Source organism: Lepidochelys olivacea (genome assembly GCF_965140295.1).
Source record: "Lepidochelys olivacea isolate rLepOli2 genome assembly, chromosome: 9".
NCBI lineage: Eukaryota > Metazoa > Chordata > Testudines > Cheloniidae > Lepidochelys > Lepidochelys olivacea.
The window spans coordinates 85,179,107-85,198,738 of NC_140419.1; the positions used below are offsets into that span (position 1 = coordinate 85,179,107).

General features: G+C 39.6%; 1 protein-coding gene across 3 annotated transcripts in view; it reads left to right on the plus strand.

Annotated features, from left to right (window-relative positions):
* Positions 1-16,694, plus strand: part of ACSL4 (acyl-CoA synthetase long chain family member 4) — a 48,157-nt gene extending 31,463 nt beyond the window's left edge. For 2 of the 3 annotated variants that reach the window (XM_084638645.1, XM_084638646.1), the window contains exons 5-16: positions 942-1,051; positions 1,146-1,284; positions 2,826-2,976; positions 4,801-4,924; positions 6,142-6,213; positions 7,388-7,527; positions 8,074-8,246; positions 8,466-8,540; positions 9,010-9,198; positions 10,340-10,454; positions 11,823-11,980; positions 14,360-16,693. In XM_084638645.1, coding sequence (XP_084494771.1) covers positions 942-1,051; positions 1,146-1,284; positions 2,826-2,976; positions 4,801-4,924; positions 6,142-6,213; positions 7,388-7,527; positions 8,074-8,246; positions 8,466-8,540; positions 9,010-9,198; positions 10,340-10,454; positions 11,823-11,980; positions 14,360-14,517 — 1,604 coding nt within the window. In that variant the 3' untranslated portion in view covers positions 14,518-16,693. Of the gene's footprint in view, positions 1-941; positions 1,052-1,145; positions 1,285-2,825; positions 2,977-4,800; positions 4,925-6,141; positions 6,214-7,387; positions 7,528-8,073; positions 8,247-8,465; positions 8,541-9,009; positions 9,199-10,339; positions 10,455-11,822; positions 11,981-14,359 lie in introns of all 3 variants that reach the window. The other variant, XM_084638644.1, reaches the window with a different exon arrangement.
* Positions 16,695-19,632: the final 2,938 nt, after the last annotated feature.

Here is a 19,632-nt window from a genome sequence, read left to right on the forward strand (position 1 = left end):
TAAGATTGTAGTGCAGGGGTCCCCAACGCGGTGCTCGCAGGCACAATGGCGCCCGCCGGGGCAGATGTGTGCACCTGCAGGACACTGCACCACTGAAATGCCACAGCCGAGCGTGGCTGCCGGAGAACCACCCGCTGAAATGCCGCTGAGAAGCGTTGCCGTTTTTTGGTGGCAACGCTTCTTTCCACGGCCGCATTTCGGCGGCAGACTGTCTGGCGCCCGCCACAGTCTTCTGGGAATAGGAATGTGCTAATCCCACAGAAAAGTTGCGGACCACTGTTGTATTGTGTAGTCTGTGGATTACAGTAGCTGTAGTAATAGTAAGGTGTGCGCGTGTGGTGGCGGATACTGTTAAGTGGCTTAACTTTTTTCCATTTTCTTGCTTTTTGTGGTTTTGTCAGGTAGATGTATGTGTAGTAATCCTAACTACTTCATAACAAGATTTTTGAGTATTAATTCCCTATTTTAATGCTTTATTGGAGGTGATGCCTTACACTGAACACCTCTTCTCTTGGAGAATTAATTAGTAAATGTGAAACCCAGTCTACCTCTTCTCTGGTATGAAGCTTTAAGAATGGTTTATAGAAGCAGAAAAATAGAGGAGATCCTCAGGACTCAGCTCTCCCAAAGTTTTTTTCCTCCCTCTGTGTGAAACTGGAAAGAACACAGATTTGTTTTCAGTCGTTTATCATGCGATATTATGACTGAAATTACATTTTCCTCTTTCCATACAACTATTATCGTTACCATAAACTCCTTGCTTCATAAAATTCCATCATGGAAAAACTAAAAGCTGCTTTTATTCCTCAGTGGAAAAGGATTGCAGTTGAAAAGTATTCCTCCCCTGTCTCCCCCTCCTCCACGCTGACTAAATTCTATACATAGAAAAGCTTTTGGCTTGTATCATTCTGCTGTTAAACTTATTTTTATTTATAAAACAGTTGTTACTTTATATGCCACTCTTGGTGAAGAGGCAGTAACCTATGGCCTGAATGAATCTGGAGCATCATATCTAATCACTAGTGTAGAACTTCTAGAGAGTAAACTTAAGGTAAGTTGGGAACAACTATTTTGTCAACAGTATTTCACCCGTAATCTTACAATATACGGTGCTGTAAGTACTAAATTTCCTCTTTGTTCAACAGACTGCATTGTCAGAGATCCCCGGTCTCAAACATATCATTTATGTGGATAAGAAGACTATCAATAAATCTGAATACCCTGAAGGACTAGAAATTCATAGTATGCAGACAGTAGAAGAACTAGGAGCCAAACCAGAAAATTGTAAGTGAACCAAATCAGGATTACCCAAGCAGTCCAGTAAGTGATTGAACCTGATTTGGAGGGATATGTATGGGAGGAAAAATGTCCATTTAACCTAAAAAGGAACTGGCGTTTACTGTAGAAAAATTACCAGTCCAACTCAATTTTTTAAATAAGTAGGAAACTAGAAGCAAAATATTTTTGAGTCTTTTATCTTAATGTTCCGTTGTCCCAAGTGGATTTTGTTTCAGCTTAAACTAAGTTTAATTTTAGAATGTGACTGGCATGGTTTGGCTGAGCTCACTTTCTAAAATAAGGGAAGGTCATACAGAATTAAGGTCGGGCTTGGTTATTTGTTTTTGGTTTGTTTTAATGAACGTTTTAAAAACTCCATCACTTTTTTTTTTTTCTTCTTTCCTGATGTCAGGGATGAGCATTTGTTTTTAGAAAAGTCTTTCTGACCAATTTTGTAGCTAGAAGACCCCACAAAGCCAGGGGGATAAGCACTGGACTCCCTCCTCCAGTCACTGTGAACTACAATTGGCTGGCTGGAGAAAGAAACCAGCTTCATTAAGGAGGAAGCGAGCAATCATGAGGATTTGCTTCCTGACACCCAGGTCTACAGTCCCTGCCAGGCAGCTCCTTTGTGTTACTGGAAAGGAGAAGATGTGAGCAGTTAAAGGAGTTGGTTGGCAGGAACCGGAGGCTTATGCAAGAAAGTACGCATTCAGTAGAGCTGCTTACTTTGTGGTAGGTTGCTGATTTCTTGAATTTGTTGCCAGCACCAAAGGGCTAGAGGTAGGTTTGGGTCTTTTTGTGAACTCCCCTAAATGTCCTCCCACTCCTACCTTTGCTCCCCTTTTCTGCTGCAAAGTCATCAGCCTGAGGGTTACGGGTTTTCACAATAACCAGGACAAAAGAGAATAAATGTCAAGGCAACAAACTGGGTTAAAACAAGTTTAGTTTATTTTCATAAGTTTATTAGCTCAATATATACTGGCTTCTGGGTCTGTAAAACTCACTTTCCACCAAGTATGAGATTTTTCAAGGCATCCTGACTTCGATTTAAAAACAAACTATATGTTTTAGCATCTACAGCCCTGGCTTTAGAGCTGTTACTAATAGAAAACTTGATATGAGTTTGTCCCTCATCACTCCAAAGTATGAGCCTCTTCTGCACTTCTCCCAGGCATTATTTTAAAGGGTTTGACTAGAGAACTTCATTAGGTTTGTCCAGTGAAACTTTGCAATGACATTACACTTCCAGCCAAATCTATCTCCAACTTACCCTATTGCCTTGATTGAATCTGCTGGTGCTTGTTGTCCCTAATGGGATCTGCCACTTTTTTTTTTTTTTTCTGGACTGTTTACCGTACAGCATCACTAACTTTGTTTGTTTTGTCAGTGTCTTATGAAGACCAGTTAACTTAGTTTAGTCTTTCTGGAGCTTCGATTTCATCTCTTAGTTTGTCCAAGAAGTAATCATGTCCTGCTAAAGTCCATGTGAATGACTTTTTTTTCTCTCTCTCTCTCTTCCCCCACCCCTTTTGTACCTTTTGTAGTAGACATCCCTCCAAGCAAACCTGTTCCCACAGACCTGGCTTTAATAATGTATACTAGTGGGTCTACTGGGAGACCTAAAGGAGTGATAATGATTCATAAGAACTTGATAGCTGGAATGACAGGCCAGTGTGAGAGAATACCTGAATTAGGGTAAGAAATGCTCAGTTGCCCCATGTATGTATAAAATACCATTTTGTTTTATTCAACTGGAATAAATTTTCCTGGATTCCAGAAAGCCTCTCACTTGTATAATTCTGAGATTCCTGGTGACTGTTTCGTTTAAAAATACGAACTTCAGCAAATCCTGTTTTTTATCCACCAATCTTACATACATCATATATGAACTGATATTTCTGTAATCGCTTTGAATTTATCATGCTCTTGGACACAACCGTGTCTCTCTCCAGCTCTTTAGTCCTGTTATGATTTTTCTACAACTAAATGAGATTTAAAAAGATAGACAGTATGGCTTCTTTAGTTACGTCTCCTCCTGAGATGTACTTTCAAGATATCCATCATAACTGATCATTATGGGGAGAGTCTGACCATATATTTTCGCACAGGGTATCTGTCTGTAGATTATTATTGGTTCCCTGTCCTTATCAGCCTGAGTCCTGAGAAAGTGGAAGGCAGAGGCTGGTGGTTTCCAAGCAGAAATTTTTAAGCAGCTAAGATAACTTCAAGGAAAGGCCTGCCTATTCCAGGGGTCTGATGAGACCAGGCCCATATAGATCCTTCTACATGTGCTGTACGTAATCTGCTTAAATACCTTGCTTACTTCAAGCTGGTTTAAAAGACCACTTTCATTTGGCAGCTAATTTGGTCTTTCGTTTTTTAATTATTTTTATTAAGCTTATATAATATTGAGATAAAATAGGCAATAAAATGAACCGAGAAATATATTAAGTTTTGGCTATTCAGTAACAAAGTAATGGCAAACTTTCATGAGGGTTCTTCAGTGTGTTGAAGGATAACTTGGTATCCCTGCACCCCTTTCTCAGCAAGTTCATGAGGGGCATGACACCTTTGAAATGACCGATATACAAGAAACCCCTTCATTGTGGGATATTTATGTGGTTCTCCGCTGAAAGATCTCTTTTGGACCATTTGATAACTCTCAACTCAAGGTCACAGAACGAATGAGCTTCAGGCTCTAGTGGATCCTGATCCACCTTCTACTAAAATAATTTAAAATGAGGAGCTGCTATGAATTTTGGGGGGGGGAGGGGTAGGAGAGGAGGGATTTGAAGGTGAAGGGCTTTGATTATCCAGCTTCAAATAGAAGCTAGTTTCAGCCTTAACTCCGTAACTGGGATTAGAGACCTCCTACTTGGAAAAGAAAAGGCAGTTGGAGCACTAAGGACCTCCTGTGTTCCACTGCAAGAAGATTCCCTCTGCTAGAATCAGTGGGTGAAATCCTGACCTTCTTGAAGTTAGTGACAAAATTCCCATCAACTGCAATGGGACTTTCAAATGTTGAGCTTAGAGAATTCCCAGTGTGGTTGCATACAGGCAGTGGCGAGCTGGAGCCACTTCGCACCGGTTCATGTGAACCGGTTGTTAAATTTTGAAGCTGGTTTAGAACCGGTTGTTAAAGAATACAAGGAACCACAGTGTGCTGTGAGGCAACTAGAAAGCTTTTGAATGTTATAACAAGAAAACACTTAAGCACATGGTTAACTTTAGGCAATTTTTACTCACCCAGTGGGTCTTCGGTGGCACTTCGGTGGTGGGTCCTTCAGTGCCGCTGAAGACCCGGAGCGAGTGAAGGAACCGGTTCTTCAGCTTTTGGCAGCTCATCACTGCATACAGGAGAATAGACTCCAGTACTGATCTGTTTATGATGTAGATTTTTGGAAAACTAGTAATTCTGTCTTTCTGTTCTTGATAATACAATACTCTATTGCACTAGATGAAGTATTTTCAGCCCACTCTTGGATCCCTACGTTAATTATATAATCCTTGCTTTGCTAGACCCAAGGACACTTACGTTGGCTACTTACCTCTGGCTCATGTATTAGAACTGACAGCAGAAATATCCTGCTTTACCTATGGCTGCAGGATTGGATACTCCTCTCCACTCACTCTATCGGACCAGGTGAGGGGAAACTTTCAGCACAGTGTTTAAGCAAAATCTTGGTGGTTGTACTTTTTTTTATTTTTCTTGATCAGTTACTTATCTTATTGCAAAAATATGATATACAATGCAGTTAATGTCAAAAGTGGTAGTACCTTCTGAAAACGTAACCACAAACAAAAAGCTAAGCTCCTGGTGAAACTGTACAATACATCTCAAAACATGCATTTCTATCTACATTTTGAGTTTTCATCATCTTTAGGTAAAGTCAGAATTACCCATAAATTAAAAGAAAAACCAAATGACTGCACATAAGTGGTGGTTGTTTTTTTTGTTTTTTGTTTTTTTAGTTTCTGCCTCAGTAGATACAGTATTATCCATTGTCACAACAGGATATCAACAGGTATCAAAAGACTACTGCACTTGATTTTTGCTATAGCTGACTATGAGTGTTAAATGTTCTCCTTTTAGTTCTATGATTTAAAAAAAAGATTTAACCATTGGGTAATACACACAAAAGAAAATTAGTTTTTGTAAAAGCTCTGCTGAGCCTGCCCTACCTGGCCAATAATTGCTTTGTAAATCACTAGTTTGCCACTTTAGTCAGCTTTTGGTTCTCTTGCTTGCCTAATAGTTGTCAATGAGGTGAAACCCATAACAGAAAATCCTCCATTAGCTGACTGAAGGGACAGAGGCACTTGTTGGAAATGCGTAAATGATCAATAAAAGGCTGCAATGTGTATCTGCAGCCTCCAAATGTAAATAACTGAAAACATCATAAACATACTGAAGAATGTAATAAAGTAGAAGAGAAAATGAACACAAGTTTGTTATGCAAACTAGCCAGCAGATGCACAGCTTGGAAGCACTGAGGCACAAGAAAACAAATCACATGTCGGATGGATTTGTGGGGATCATCATAACTTGGTTCCTATTGAAAATCACCCCTTGAAGTCAGACCATACAACAGAAAATGCTAGAAGGATAACTAAAGAAAGCAAAAACGATGCACACAATGTAGTTTGGTCTAGCAAGCTTTGATTTCAGCCGATATTTGGCATGAGATGAGGCTGACAATACACCTTTCTGCTCCACCCCACTGAGAAAATAGTCATCTGGGGAGGGAGGGGGAGAACTTCAGAAACTGCACACTAGGTTATCTCCTGTTTCTTTCTTATTCTCCCCTAACCAGTCACCAGTTTCTCAGTTTAACGTTTTCACATTTGTCTTTATTTCAGTCAAGTAAAATTAAGAAGGGAAGCAAAGGAGACTGTACTGTACTGAAGCCCACACTGATGGCGGCTGTGCCTGTAAGTATGAGAAGGTAGAGGACATGATTAAGGCTACATTTTAGTCACGGGTATTTGTAGTAAAAGTCATGGACAGGTCGCTGGCAGTAAACAAAAATTCACAGCCCATAACCTGTCCATGACTTGTACTATATACCCTTAACTAAAACTTGGGCCGGGGGGGCTGCGGGTGCTCCGAGGCGGGAGGGTGGGCGGCAGTGCATGGCCTGGGACCCCGCTGGTGCTGGACGGGAGTTGGAGAGGCTGGAGGGGAACCGCAGCCAATGGGGGCTGCGGGGGTGGTGACTGCGAGCACAGGCAGTGTGTAGACCCCTTGGCCCCTCCACCTAAAATGAAGAGCTGCAGGGACATGCCAGCCCCTTCTGGGGGAATCCCTCTTTTTCCCCCCTGAGGTAAATGCCACCCCGCAACACAACCCCCTGACCCAGCCCTGAGCCCCCCTCCCACACCTAAACTGCTGCCGCTGTTCAGGCAGCCCCTGAGCCAGCTGCACCAGCTCCTGCAAAAGTCACGGAGGTTATGGAAAGTCACAGAATCCATGACCTCCATGACAGACACGCAACCTTAGGCATGATTAGCAAGGACATTCTTATTTTTCCATATATTCACTCCAGCAACATCCCTAGATGGCTAACAACATTGATGTGAAGTGTTTAAAAAAGTCTAAGGTTTAAGATGCAGCTTGTAGAAGTGCGTCAGTGTGTTAACTAGTGGAATAGTTCTAAATGGTCTCCGAGGTAATTTGGTTACTTACCTAGGACTGACTATAGAAATTCAAGGCCAGATTGCCAAACTATAAAATGTTTTACTGCGTGAGGCTTTTTCTTTCTCCTAGGCAATCAACTTCATAACTTGAAAGGGGTTTATGAAGCAGGATGGATGAGGAAAGGAAAAAATGTGACTTTGTCCTCCAGTTCTGTTACCCATTTCCACACATTATTCTACCACCTTGAATAGTCCCTAGCTGGAATAGAATATAAATTCATTAAATAGATGACATATTAAGGGAGAATGTTAAGTATTACACAACAATTTGGCAGAGACTGCATAGCTAAAGTGAAATCATCCATTTAAACTGAATAGTACTTTTCTTGTTTTGTTTTTTAGTTGGATTTGATGCATGTTTTCAATCAGAAGTAGTAATTCTTTGTCCTCTTTTCAATCTTTGCTGTAGGAAATAATGGACCGAATTTATAAGAATGTCATGAGTAAAGTCCAAGAAATGAACTATATTCAGAGAACTCTGTTCAAGATAGGCTATGACTATAAACTGGAACAGATCAAAAGGGGGTATGATGCACCTCTGTGTAATATGTAAGTACAGTTAAAGGTTCAAATATCTTTCAATGTATATAATTTATCAGAAATTAAGAGGTGATTTGAGCACAGTCTATAAGCAATTCTCCTTGTGTAAGTAATCCAGTACTAGAGGACTCCAGGCTAACAGAAAGGCATAACAAGATCCACTGACTAAGTCTAATTCAGAGAAGTTCAAACTGAAAATAAGATGAAAGTCTAACAGTAAGGCCATTAATCATTGAAACACATTACCAAGGGATGTAAATTTTCCATTTCTTGGATTTTTTTAAAAACCAGACCGGATGTCTTTCTAAAAAATGCTTTATTTCAGCCACAAGATAATGGGCTAGACGCAGGAGTTACTATGTAAAATTCTATGGCTTGGGTAACACTTGACAGACTACATCATCATGATGGTCCCTTTGGGCCTTTAAAATCTGTGAATCTTATTACTTGTTAGATGTGTCAGCTGAACAGATAAAGAGGGGTATGAGAGTCTCTAGCCTTTCCTGCAAAGGAGTAGAACAAGTAATATTTATACATGGTTTCTTTTACCTCAAGACTGCTGTTTAAAAAGGTAAAAGCATTGCTAGGAGGAAATGTGCGTATGATGCTTTCTGGAGGAGCACCTCTTTCACCTCAGACACAAAGGTTCATGAACATCTGTTTCTGCTGTCCTGTTGGCCAGGGTTATGGATTAACAGAAACCTGTGGAGCTGGAACAATTACTGAAGGTATGTTAACATACTCGTGGAAATCTGCATGTTTAATGTAGATGTGTGAATTTTTTAATTTTCAAGTACAGTTGAAAACATTTGTAGCTCTTAACTTCTAGAGAATAACTTGAGTTAATAGTTACCTTCCTATTCCAGCTCTGTGTTTACATTTCAGTATTGTCAGATTAAAAAAAACTTTTGGCCACCATCTTACTGTTTCTTTCTAACTTCCCATAGTTTCTGACTATAGCACTGGCAGAGTTGGGGCTCCTCTTATTTGCTGTGAGATTAAATTGAGAGACTGGCAAGAAGGTGAGAACTTTTTTTTTTTCAGGACATTCTACTTAATTCTGTCAGTGAATCTGGCTGCAAATTTCAAGCTACAGGTAAAACATGAATATGAACAGTTCTTGTCAAAATGATCAGTTGGCGTTCAAACCTGAAGATACACAGCAAACATAGATAGCGATGACAAACTGCAGAGCTACCAAGCCTTTAAGATTCATGCAAATGCATGATCACAATTGCATAATATGTGTAACAGTATAATATTTTGATCTCCGAGTAACTAGTTTTACTGTTTCTAGCCTGTTTTCCTGCTGTCCACAAAATCAACTGTAGAAGTTGATGTAATGATGTCATTGAGTATTAGTATTTTGTGATCTCTTGATAAATGGATAATCACTTTATTTTGTGTGTGAATTCTTCAGTATTTTCCAGGGAAAGGAATGTATATTGTATCAATCTGACTTGAAAACAATTTTACTTATCTGGCTTTCAGGGGGCTATACTTGTAGAGACAAGCCTAATCCTAGAGGAGAGATTATAATAGGTGGACCTAATGTCTCTATGGGATACTTTAAAAATGAAGAAAAGACAGAGGATTTCTCCGTGGATGAAAATGGCCAGAGATGGTTTTGTACTGGAGATATTGGAGAATTTCATCCTGACGGATGTCTACAAATCATAGGTTGGGGCCTTACACTTTTTGCCAATTTAAATGCCAGTTAAGCAAGAGCATAACCTCACACACGTGAGTAGTCTCATTGAAGCCAGTAGGACTATTCATGCTTAAAGCTACACACTTCAGTAATTTGCTCAACCATGGTGTTAAAACATATTCTCAAAATTTAGTGATTGTGAAGCCCTGAAATTGATGCGGTTGTCTGTAATCTCATTAACTGTCTCTACTCAGCCTTCACTTTGAAAATTCACACTTCGTTTTTTAGTATTAGTTTAATGGCTAACATTTAGATTCCCTGTGACATTTAATTTTAGTTGCAAGCCTGAAAAATTACTCCTAAAGGGCATTTTTTAAAATGGACATTTCCTTAAAAGTTAAATGCTAACCGCTTCTAGGTCAGAGGTGGGCAAACTATGGCCTGCAGGCTGGTCCTGCCCAGCACCTGGCCCGGGAGGCTCGTCCCTGGCCTCTCCCCCAGTCATAGCGCCGTGTGGGCAGCGGAGCTGCGAGCTCCTGCCACTAAGGGGGCGGCGGTGAAAGGAGTTTGGTAGAGGGTCCTGGGGGACAGTCAGGGGGCAGGGGGCAGTTAGGAATGGGGGGTCCCGGGCGGCAGACAGGGAGCAGGGGGCAGTTGAATGGGGCAGAGGTTCCTGTCACGGGGTGGGGGTGTGGATAGGGGTTGGGGCAGTCAGGGGACAGGGAGCAGGGGGGATTGAATAGGGGGCGGGATCTGGGGGTGGTGGTTTGGGGCAGGGGGTCCCAGGTGGGGATGAGGAGCAGGGGGGGGTTGGATGGGTCGGAGGTTCTGAGGGGGACAGTCAGGGGGCAGGAAGTGGGAGGGGGCGAATAGGGGGCAGGGGTGGGGGCCAGGCTCTTTCGGGGGACACAGCCTTCCCTACCTGCTCTCCATAGAGTTTTGCACCCTGATGTGGCCCTTGGGCCAAAAAGTTTGCCGACCCCTGTTCTAGGTGATTTGTTTGGCGTTCCTTTGCTTGTACTTTTTTTTCTTTTTTAAGTCTTTTGCATGGTATTCCATTAAAATTAAATAAGCATTTTAAATGTGGTACTAAAATTATTTTAACTGAGTATATATAAGTGGAAGAATCTAAACTCCTTTAAAGCAGCATGCCTTTTTAACTGTTCCTAGATCGTAAAAAAGATTTGGTGAAGTTGCAGGCAGGAGAATATGTATCTCTGGGTAAAGTAGAGACAGCACTGAAGAACTGTCCATTTATTGACAATATCTGTGCTTATGCCAAAAGGTAAGTTACGTTACTATTGTCTCTTCCCCTCAAACTCATTTAGGGGCATTCTTTTATTTAATGCTTGATTTATATATGGTATTCAAAAATCCTTTGTCTGAAATGCAGATTGTAGGCCTAATTCTCCAGTATACTAAGGCCCTCTTATAGCACTAGAGGAGTAAAGAGGGTGGAAATACCCCTGAGGCTGCCCCCCCGCCCTCTGTGCAGAGGGTCCCCAGATCAGTGCAGATCTGACATAAGAGCTCTACCCTGGCCCTGTTCCCAGCAAGCCTTGTAGGGAGTAGGAGTGAGGGGTGTGGTCACTGTGCACTATGCTACAGCTGGCCTCTGCATACACAGGCCCTTAGAACAATGGGAAGCAATGTGTAAATTAGAACAGTGCTGAGGCCAAGCAGGCTCCCAGCTGCACCAGAATAAGGGGGAATGCAGGGTCAGTTTAAAGCTTCCTTGATGTGTGTATGTGTTTCCCACCACAACTCCCCTCATTACTGCCCACGGGGGGGGGAGGGGGGGGCGTGTGAACCACCGTCTGGGGGAGGCTAGCCTCCCAGTCCCACCCATGGCCACAGGCCCAGTCCTGGAGCTAGCTGCCCTAGCCCCAAAGGAGCGCTGGGAGGGTGGGCAGCACGCAGCCCTAGCCCCGGAGCGCTGGGAAGGTGGGTGGTGTATGGCCCCAGCCCGGGAGGGTGAGCAGCTGCAGTCTCCCCAGCTCCAGAACATGGAAAGGTGGACAGCATGCAGCGTAAGCCTCCCCAGCCGGAACACTAGGGGGGCTGGAGCTGGAGGACTGGAGCCACATGCAGGGAGCAGTCACGGCAGGGGGCGGGACCACGGCTGGCTGTTTAGGGAGGCACAGCCTTCTCCCAGCCTATGCGACCCACTGCCCATGTTCCTGCCCCAATGCAGAGGCAGGGTAACTGAAAATAGCAGCCTTCTTACTAAACATAAGTACAATCTTTTGTTTATAGATGGCTTTGGCCTTCAGTCAAAATGCTGCTGTGTTTATCTTGACACTTACGAGCCTGATCCAAGCATTTTCTGTGGGCTTTGGAAAAGTCCCTACCTTCCCTTAGTAGTAGATGGTGAGACTTTACTTGCACTCACTTGCTGGATACTGGATTTAGTAGAGACTCTGGACTATTCTATAACTTGTCTCTAGACCAAAGTATGAGACTGGTTGAACCCAGTCACTTACTAAAGCTTCATGATAAAGGTTGAATAGTGTGGTGGGGGGGAGGAGAGGAAGAAATTAGCTATATATCTGAAAGAACTGGGGAATATTTACTTAGACTCAAGTAAACTTTGACAGTCTGAAATTCTTCTTACTTCCCTGTTCTTTTTTCTTGTCCTCTCATCCTGTTTTAGTGATCAGTCTTATGTGATCAGTTTTGTGGTTCCTAATCAGAAGAAGCTGACTGTATTAGCTGAACAGAAGGGTGTCAAGGGAACATGGGTAGAAATCTGTAACAATCCTATCATGGAAGCTGAGATATTGAAAGAGATTAAAGAGGTGGCAGATAAGAGTGAGTATAATTAAATTGTTTTGTATACTGTACTAAGCCAATTTCACATCTGTAGATATAGTCCTCTCACTCATGTTTTCTAACTTGCTGGAAAATCTGTGGAACATGTTACCTCTGGGTGTAGTTGATAATTTTGAATAGAGTCAAATCTTATCTGAATGAGTAGAGGAGCACACTTTCAGGCAATTTTCTTGTTCCTAAAGTAGGACACTGTGGGAATCCAGTCCAGTAAGTGTTACATGAATGATACAGCTGGTTTTAAAACATTCTGCTAATCCTTGTTGTAGTGCTGGATGAATGGCCAAAAGCTGGTCTGGCTGCTCTCTAACATAGCCTACGAGGCCAAAGAAACGTAGGGTGACTTTTCAAGGAACAAGGAAAATTAATTGAGAGTTTATGGCCGAACAGAAACACTAAAGATGGTATTGGGTTTTATCTCAATTTCACTTATTTTGGCAATAACTGTACTGATAGAGTACACGTTACATACTCTTCCATCACTTATTCCTACAAGATTAAAATAGACTGATTCTCATCAGGACAATAGGTTAAATAACATTTACAGTACAATTCTGAGAGGATGGTAGGCAGCTTTTGCATGAGTTGTTTTGTTAAATTTCCATGTGTCCCATTGAACTGGTGGAAAAACTTAACTCTATTATTGTGTTGCATGTAAATCATAAAATGTTTTCCACATAACTTTTTTTATTCTTGTTCCTCTAAGAGCTTGGCTTATAGAGAAAAATCCTTGACAGCACTAATGTTTTAGATAGAACTAAGGCCAAGATCTTTCCTTTTGGCCTTCATTCCAAGGGAACATTAAACAAATCTGCTAAAAAGTGATTCCAAGATGAACATTCTGTAGTTCAATCACAAAAAGGCATATATCTAAACGAAAACAAAACTATATTGCAACAACAGTCTAAAGTTAAAGCTAGGTCATACAGCAGGAGCTATTCTTTGTTGCCACTGATTCTAGTAATTGTACATTTGCTGCCATCTACTGGTTGTACTTGTGATAGCCTGTTTTGGAAATTCAGTTTCTAATTGGGGGTGGTGGCTTTATTTCATTTTCATTTTACTCTGTTTTGCTGAAGTATTAATATTATGAAGCCAATATCCTTGTTTAGTGTTTTGTTATTATGGTTAATTATGTTATGATAGTGCCTAAAGGCTACCTGTGATTGGAGCCCTATTATGCTAGGCCCTGTATAAACACAGAATAAGACCGTTCCCTTCCCCCCCCCAAGAGTACATAATCTAAAAATGTTAAATACTTTCAGCATTTCCATTGATTCACTTTCAAGGGTTCATAATTGGTCACTGTTGGCTGCAAGCAAGGATTTCTTATTTGAAGGAACTGACTTTTTTTAAGGGCCATGAGGACTTTTAAATGACACTAACAAAAATAAGGAAATGCTTGCTCACTTTGTATGTTTGCTTATTTGGAACTCTTCTGATTAACAACTTACTTACCCCATTTAGTCTATGCTGGTAATTTGTGTCTCCTCCCCCCCTGAATATTTTTAAAAGACACACAACCAACAGATGAATTAGCATCTTTGTGCATGGACTGTACACTGGAAACAAGTATGTCCCCTAAACATGTTTAGTCATAACATGCAGAGGGGTCAGATTTTCAAAAGTGTGAACGCAGTGTTGTCTATAATGTGGGAGTGCACATGTGTATATGCACACATCCGTAGCTTATACTCTATTTTGAATTTGTGTGCGCACACACTTTTAAAAGTTGTCAACTGTGTTCTACTAAAATATTCTACAAAAACGCACAGTAAATAAAAATAATTATATAACTTGGGTGGATCATCATATCCTATCACATGGTATGAGTACAATCCGTTTCATCCTTCTTTAATTGCTACTGTGAATAACAGTAATCATGCGCCTGATCATGTAATCCTTGCTCACAGCTACCTTCCTGATGCATGCTACAGCCACATTTTTTTTTATACCCTATTGTGCCTAGATTGCAGTCTCTTTTGAGGTAGGGACTCATTTGTTTTGCACTTTTCATTTAGTGTGCAACTTCGTTACTGCTTTGAGATTTTATTCTGTGATCCTCATTTGTTTGGCACTTTTTTATTTACAGTGCCAATCCACTGGAGCTGTACTAAAGATAAATGCTATGGCATGTGTTACTAGAATAATAGCAAATACTAAGTATTACAGCCATAAGTTTGCATTTTCTTTCTTCAGTGTGTCGCTTCTGTGACTGTATTGATATGAAGTTATTCCACTATAGTACAGCAGACTATTGAATATAAATCCTATTCCTGTTGTATGTATGAAGTTGTATGAATCAGTGTTTTATCTGTGAATGTAATCATAAATGTGTTTTTCTTTTTATTATCCCTGCAGTGAAATTAGAGAGATTTGAAACACCAATCAAAGTACGGTTAAGCCCTGAACCATGGACCCCAGAGACTGGTCTAGTAACTGATGCTTTCAAATTGAAAAGGAAGGAATTAAAGAACCATTACCTCAATGATATCGAGCGAATGTATGGAGGCAAATAAACTTCTGAGCTACATTGACTAGAAAGTTGTGCAGAAAGTTCCTTCTCAGACCCTACAGGACAGAACTCAAGCCTCAGAATATTGGACATGCTTGTGTACTGAAGATACAACAGGTAGTTCAGACAGTACACTAAATCAATGAAGACCTCCCTAACCTGTAAAGTCGGGTCCTATGGGGAAAAAACACTTTGCTTATGGAACCAAACTTTCTAGCTGCTCGCAGAAAACACTTATCCACTTCAAACTGTTTCATTTGATCACTTCCACCTTGGAGCTGGATGTGATCATGTGAAGGAATGTGACTTGATAACCTGATTTCCACTGTTGCTTCTATATTCCAACTGCTTTCCCACCTGTTTTTCTCCAGTTCCCCTTACAAATATGAAAATGAGTTAAAATGGAAATCTGACCATTCCTGCATCAGAGAAAGGTACTTGGTGAGGGGAAAAAATAAACGTATTTAAGGTTTGCACTTTGTAATGCAAAAAGTGAAGATGAAGTAGGAAAACGTTAAATACAAAGCATTGCAGCTTTTGCAAAAGTATTGGTTTAATGTCTTATCTCAGGTCCTGTCCTAGATTAAATGAAAATGAATAGTTTAACTTGACACTGATCTGTTTATCAATGTTACCTAAAAGGCCAGTACAGATGCATAAAACGCCTTTTATAATTTGAGTTCATGGAAGAGGGAAAGAAATCTGAGGTTGTTGCACTGCATTTAAGCCCAGTTCTAGATTCTACTATGGCCCCTTTGTATTCAGAAGCTGTGAGCCAGAAGGTTAGCTTCAAATACCACCTCTTCACATCCTACCCCAGTTATGTCCTGCATCGAGCGCAGGTCGACAAGATCCAAGAATTGGGCCCATTGATTAACAGTCCATACTACAGAATTTGTTCAAGGCCACAGAATTACATGGCACTGACAGTAGACTGAATCTTCTGCACATCAGTTATACTGTGAATATTTTCAGTGCCTAAAAAGGAATATAAAATACTTACTGAAATAATAAGGGTGAACTGAAAGGCTTTTTAAAGATCAAACTAATCAGAATTTTATTCTTCATGAGTGTTCTATGAACAACTTATCTCCAGTAGACTTTAAATGTTCTGAGATTTTTTTTATACTTGCCAAGATGGCTTGTTTTTTTTTAATTCAAAACAGCATTTTCAACTTTGACACAAAGATTTTAAAAAAAAAGACTCCCACTGCAAGAACTGTTGCTTGTTAATGAGGTCACCAGCTAGCATATAGAACTGAGGTCTTAGACAAGTAAAGGCAGAACTGACATTCAGATCATTTTTGTCTTTAAACAGCCATGAGCCTTTAAAGTCAACATTCTGTTATTGCTTTGAAATATTAGGCCCTGATCCTCCAAATGCTTAGTTACATGTGTAGCACTACTCTTATGAGTAAAGCTAAACACATGTAAGAATTTACAGGATCAGGGCCTAAACCATTTTGTATTAAGTTATTAAAAAATATTACTGTTCACCTTTTTAAATATGTCAGTCAAAACAAGCCACAGGTGGAAGCCAAGCATTTCCCATATTCTTCTTTTACCTACGCTTGATGAGCTTGGTCTCTGGTTAGGGATTTTTGTTCATTAAACTTGTTAAAAGAGGAGAAAATACTTGAGATAGAATTTTGTCTTTCTGTTTGTGAAAATGTTTGTTTTAAAAACTGGAAACCGTAGAGGTGCTGAAGTGGGAAGGAGGCAAAATAATAGAATAATTTGTTTTGCCATTGAGTGTGTAACATCCCATACTGTTTCTTCAAAATCGTTAGTTATCACTCTGGGCTCATGTATCTCTCCTAGCTGTTCCCACTTGAACCATAAATACTGTAAAAAGTGGAAGCTCTTGCAACTGTTCTACTTTGCACTTCTTTCTTAATCATTTTATATATGTTGCTTACATTTTGTACAGATGTGGCTCTCAACTGTGATATTATAACTTACTTTGATCTAAAGTATTTATAAAATAGATTTTGTCTATTCATAATATTTAAATGTTGTGTATATGATGGTAAAAAGGAAAATTATCTGATATTGTCATTGTAAAGAGTGAAAGGTTTTATATGAAACATCTTCATTATATAGTGATTTTAAAAAAAAATCAGGGCAAGATTTTCCTTCTGTGAGGTGTATGTGTGAATCCTTTTTTCCCAGCTCAACCAACTTTCAAAATGAAAATAAATCATGGTTATGGATTCGTTAACTATAAGCTCTCGGACTGTCCTTTCTTCTGGGGACCAATTTCTTTTTAAACTTTCAAGGAACTTCTTTAATTTTTATTTTTTTACATGCATAACTCTAGTCAAACCATAACACTGCCAAGTGATTTTTGCTAAAACCCCTTGGGGATGGGGAGCAAATCAATTTAAAGTCAGCTGCTGCTAATTGTGCATGAGCTTTCAACAATCATTAAAGGGGATCAGAAAAAGGCCTCTCTTCCTTATCCAAACACATATACTTGTTTATGAATACAGGAAATACAGCCCATGTCAATAGTGGCTTTTCAGATTATTAGTCTTGGAGATATGTTAGTTTTCTTTATGTATTAAAATTATTCATTGTTAAAGAACTAAAATAGCTTTTAGACCACTTAAACATCACAAAAACAAATGCAAAAAAACAGTTATGTGCACTTAGATCTGATGGCAGATCTCATGAACTGCTTTTTTAAGCACATATAATGTATTTATTGGGCCTCAGTAGTTTTCCCTCTATTGTACCCAGATGTTTTCATTGATGGGGATCATTATTTTCAGTTTGTATGAAAGTTAAAATAATCTTTCACAGATGGAATACAGTTGAATTGGCTCTTGTTGTCAAAGTGTTTGAGAGACTGCATTTTTGCACAACACTATCTTAGATCACAGTTTTTAGATCAATATGTAAAAGAGTTTATCTAAACTGAATAGAGAGAGGTGTCCCATGATCTCATGATGGGCAGAACAGGTATCTTAAATTTCAGAGAATTGCATCTTTACCTACATCCTTTTGATATCAAAGGAAGGGCTTGATCCTGCAAACACCTTTCGTGCTTTCAAGGGGACTACGCACAGTAGTACAAACTCCACAGGTATTAAGTATTTGCAGTGCATATTGTAAGAATTCTAAGAGGTGACTCACTCAGGGGGTTGGGGGATACCCTACAGCATAAAAAACAGATCTGCACTGATCCTTATGTTGCTTTAAGAAAGTAACTCCTATCTGTACATAGGAAATATGGAAACATTGAGGGGAAAATCTTGGTACTGTACAGTATATATTTCTTACATTTAAGGAAAAAAGACTTCAAACACAGCAAATATTTACAATAAATCTTGACAGTTATAGAAACAAAGACAGTGTTGCATACAATACTGGCCCTTACCAAGAACTTCATTTCTGTGACTTACTTACTGTTCATTGTACATAACCATGGAACTTAAGTTGCTTCTGGAAAAAATGTTTTAATATGCTGACTGACAGTAGTACTGCAGATACAGAGAGGAGACAAATTCTTCTGTTGTTGGATGATAGAGTTTTTGAAAAACATTTAGCAGCTAACATTCAATACACCACTAACCAAAAAAAAAAAAAACTATGCAGCTTTCATCAGCACAGATGGTTGTATTAAGGTAGGGGGCTGGCTTCTCGTCCGACAAATATACTGAGCTGCAATGGAAGCTGGTCCATGCCAGCCACTTGCTAGATGTATAAAAAGGTTGGGAATGTTCAAGGTCTGGGAAAGCTGGTTCAAGCCAATCTCTAATAAAAAGCCATCTCTGAATGACTGAGTGATTTGACAAAGACTGGATTAGAGTGGTTAAAATAGTGTTGGTTAACCAAGCTACTCTATGAATTGATTACTTTAAAGCTCCTTTCTGTTAAGCACTATTTATATACTTTAAAAAAAAAAAAGTTCCTTCCTGAGAGGCTTGAAGTGAAAGGTTGTAGAGCTGACTCTTTTTTTTTTTTTTTTAAAGAAAAATTTCTGTAGAAAATTGCCCATTTTTCATCACTTTCAAATTCCTAGACATTTTTCCAAACACCTCCATACGTGAATGATCAGGCAAAGGGCAGACCTATTAAGATGTTATAGCTGCTTTAGATAGCAGAACCACACTAACTTTGGCTTTATTTTAGCCATATTTTTCTGTAGGATATTTAAAAATGCATTTAAAATATGACCTGGCTCATCTAGAATCATGTGAAAATGTATCTGGACTAAAAAAAACCTTCCAATTAAATCAGTGCTGCACCAAAACTTTAAAGTGGATTTATATTTAAATTTCTTGAATACCATACAGATTAAACCAACCACATAGTAAAGAGGACTGGCTACATTTAATAAATATAGAGTTAAAACATCATTTTTGGTTACTCTGATTTAAAGAAATAAGCTGTGATAGAAATAGGGCCTTTTAGTTTTTTGAACTGTTCCATAAGTCTACCACTGGGAGTGAGATTTGATGCAAGAGTCAGGCCTCTGTTCAAAGACCACTTGGACATGATTAGTTACTGTTTGTTCCTGGTTTGGTGTCTTAAGCACAGAGCTGGTTTTGCAAGTAATTCTTCCTAAAACACCTTCAGTTAAAAGTTTCCAGTCTGGTCACTATATTAAACTAAACTAGCATATTAGACATATCCAGATTAGCTTACTCTTAGAACATAGAGCTCTCTAAACATGAAAAAATTCCTCCCACGGCTAACATGGGCTCTATCTGTGCCTTTAAAGCAAATTTCAGAGTAACAACCGTGTTAGTTTGTATTCGCAAAAAGAAAAGGAGTACTTGTGGCACCTTAGAGACTAACCAATTTATTAGAGCATAAGCTTTCAAATTTGTTCATTTCTCTGCCTGTTTCCCAATCTGTAAAACAAGTGTAGCCTTAATTTTTTACTAATGAGTATGGTGAAAATATTGGTGCCTGAATCTGAGGGCAGAGAGCCACAGGCATTCCATATACCTACTTGTGTATTTGCACACACTGTCAGTCTTAATGTGACCACAGCACATACGGTCTTCCTGAAAAGCCAGGCATTGGCCAGTATACAGTACATGAAAGATGCAACAGGTTACAGAAGTACTACATTATTTAAAGAGAAATTTTGTGAGATGTTCCTGTC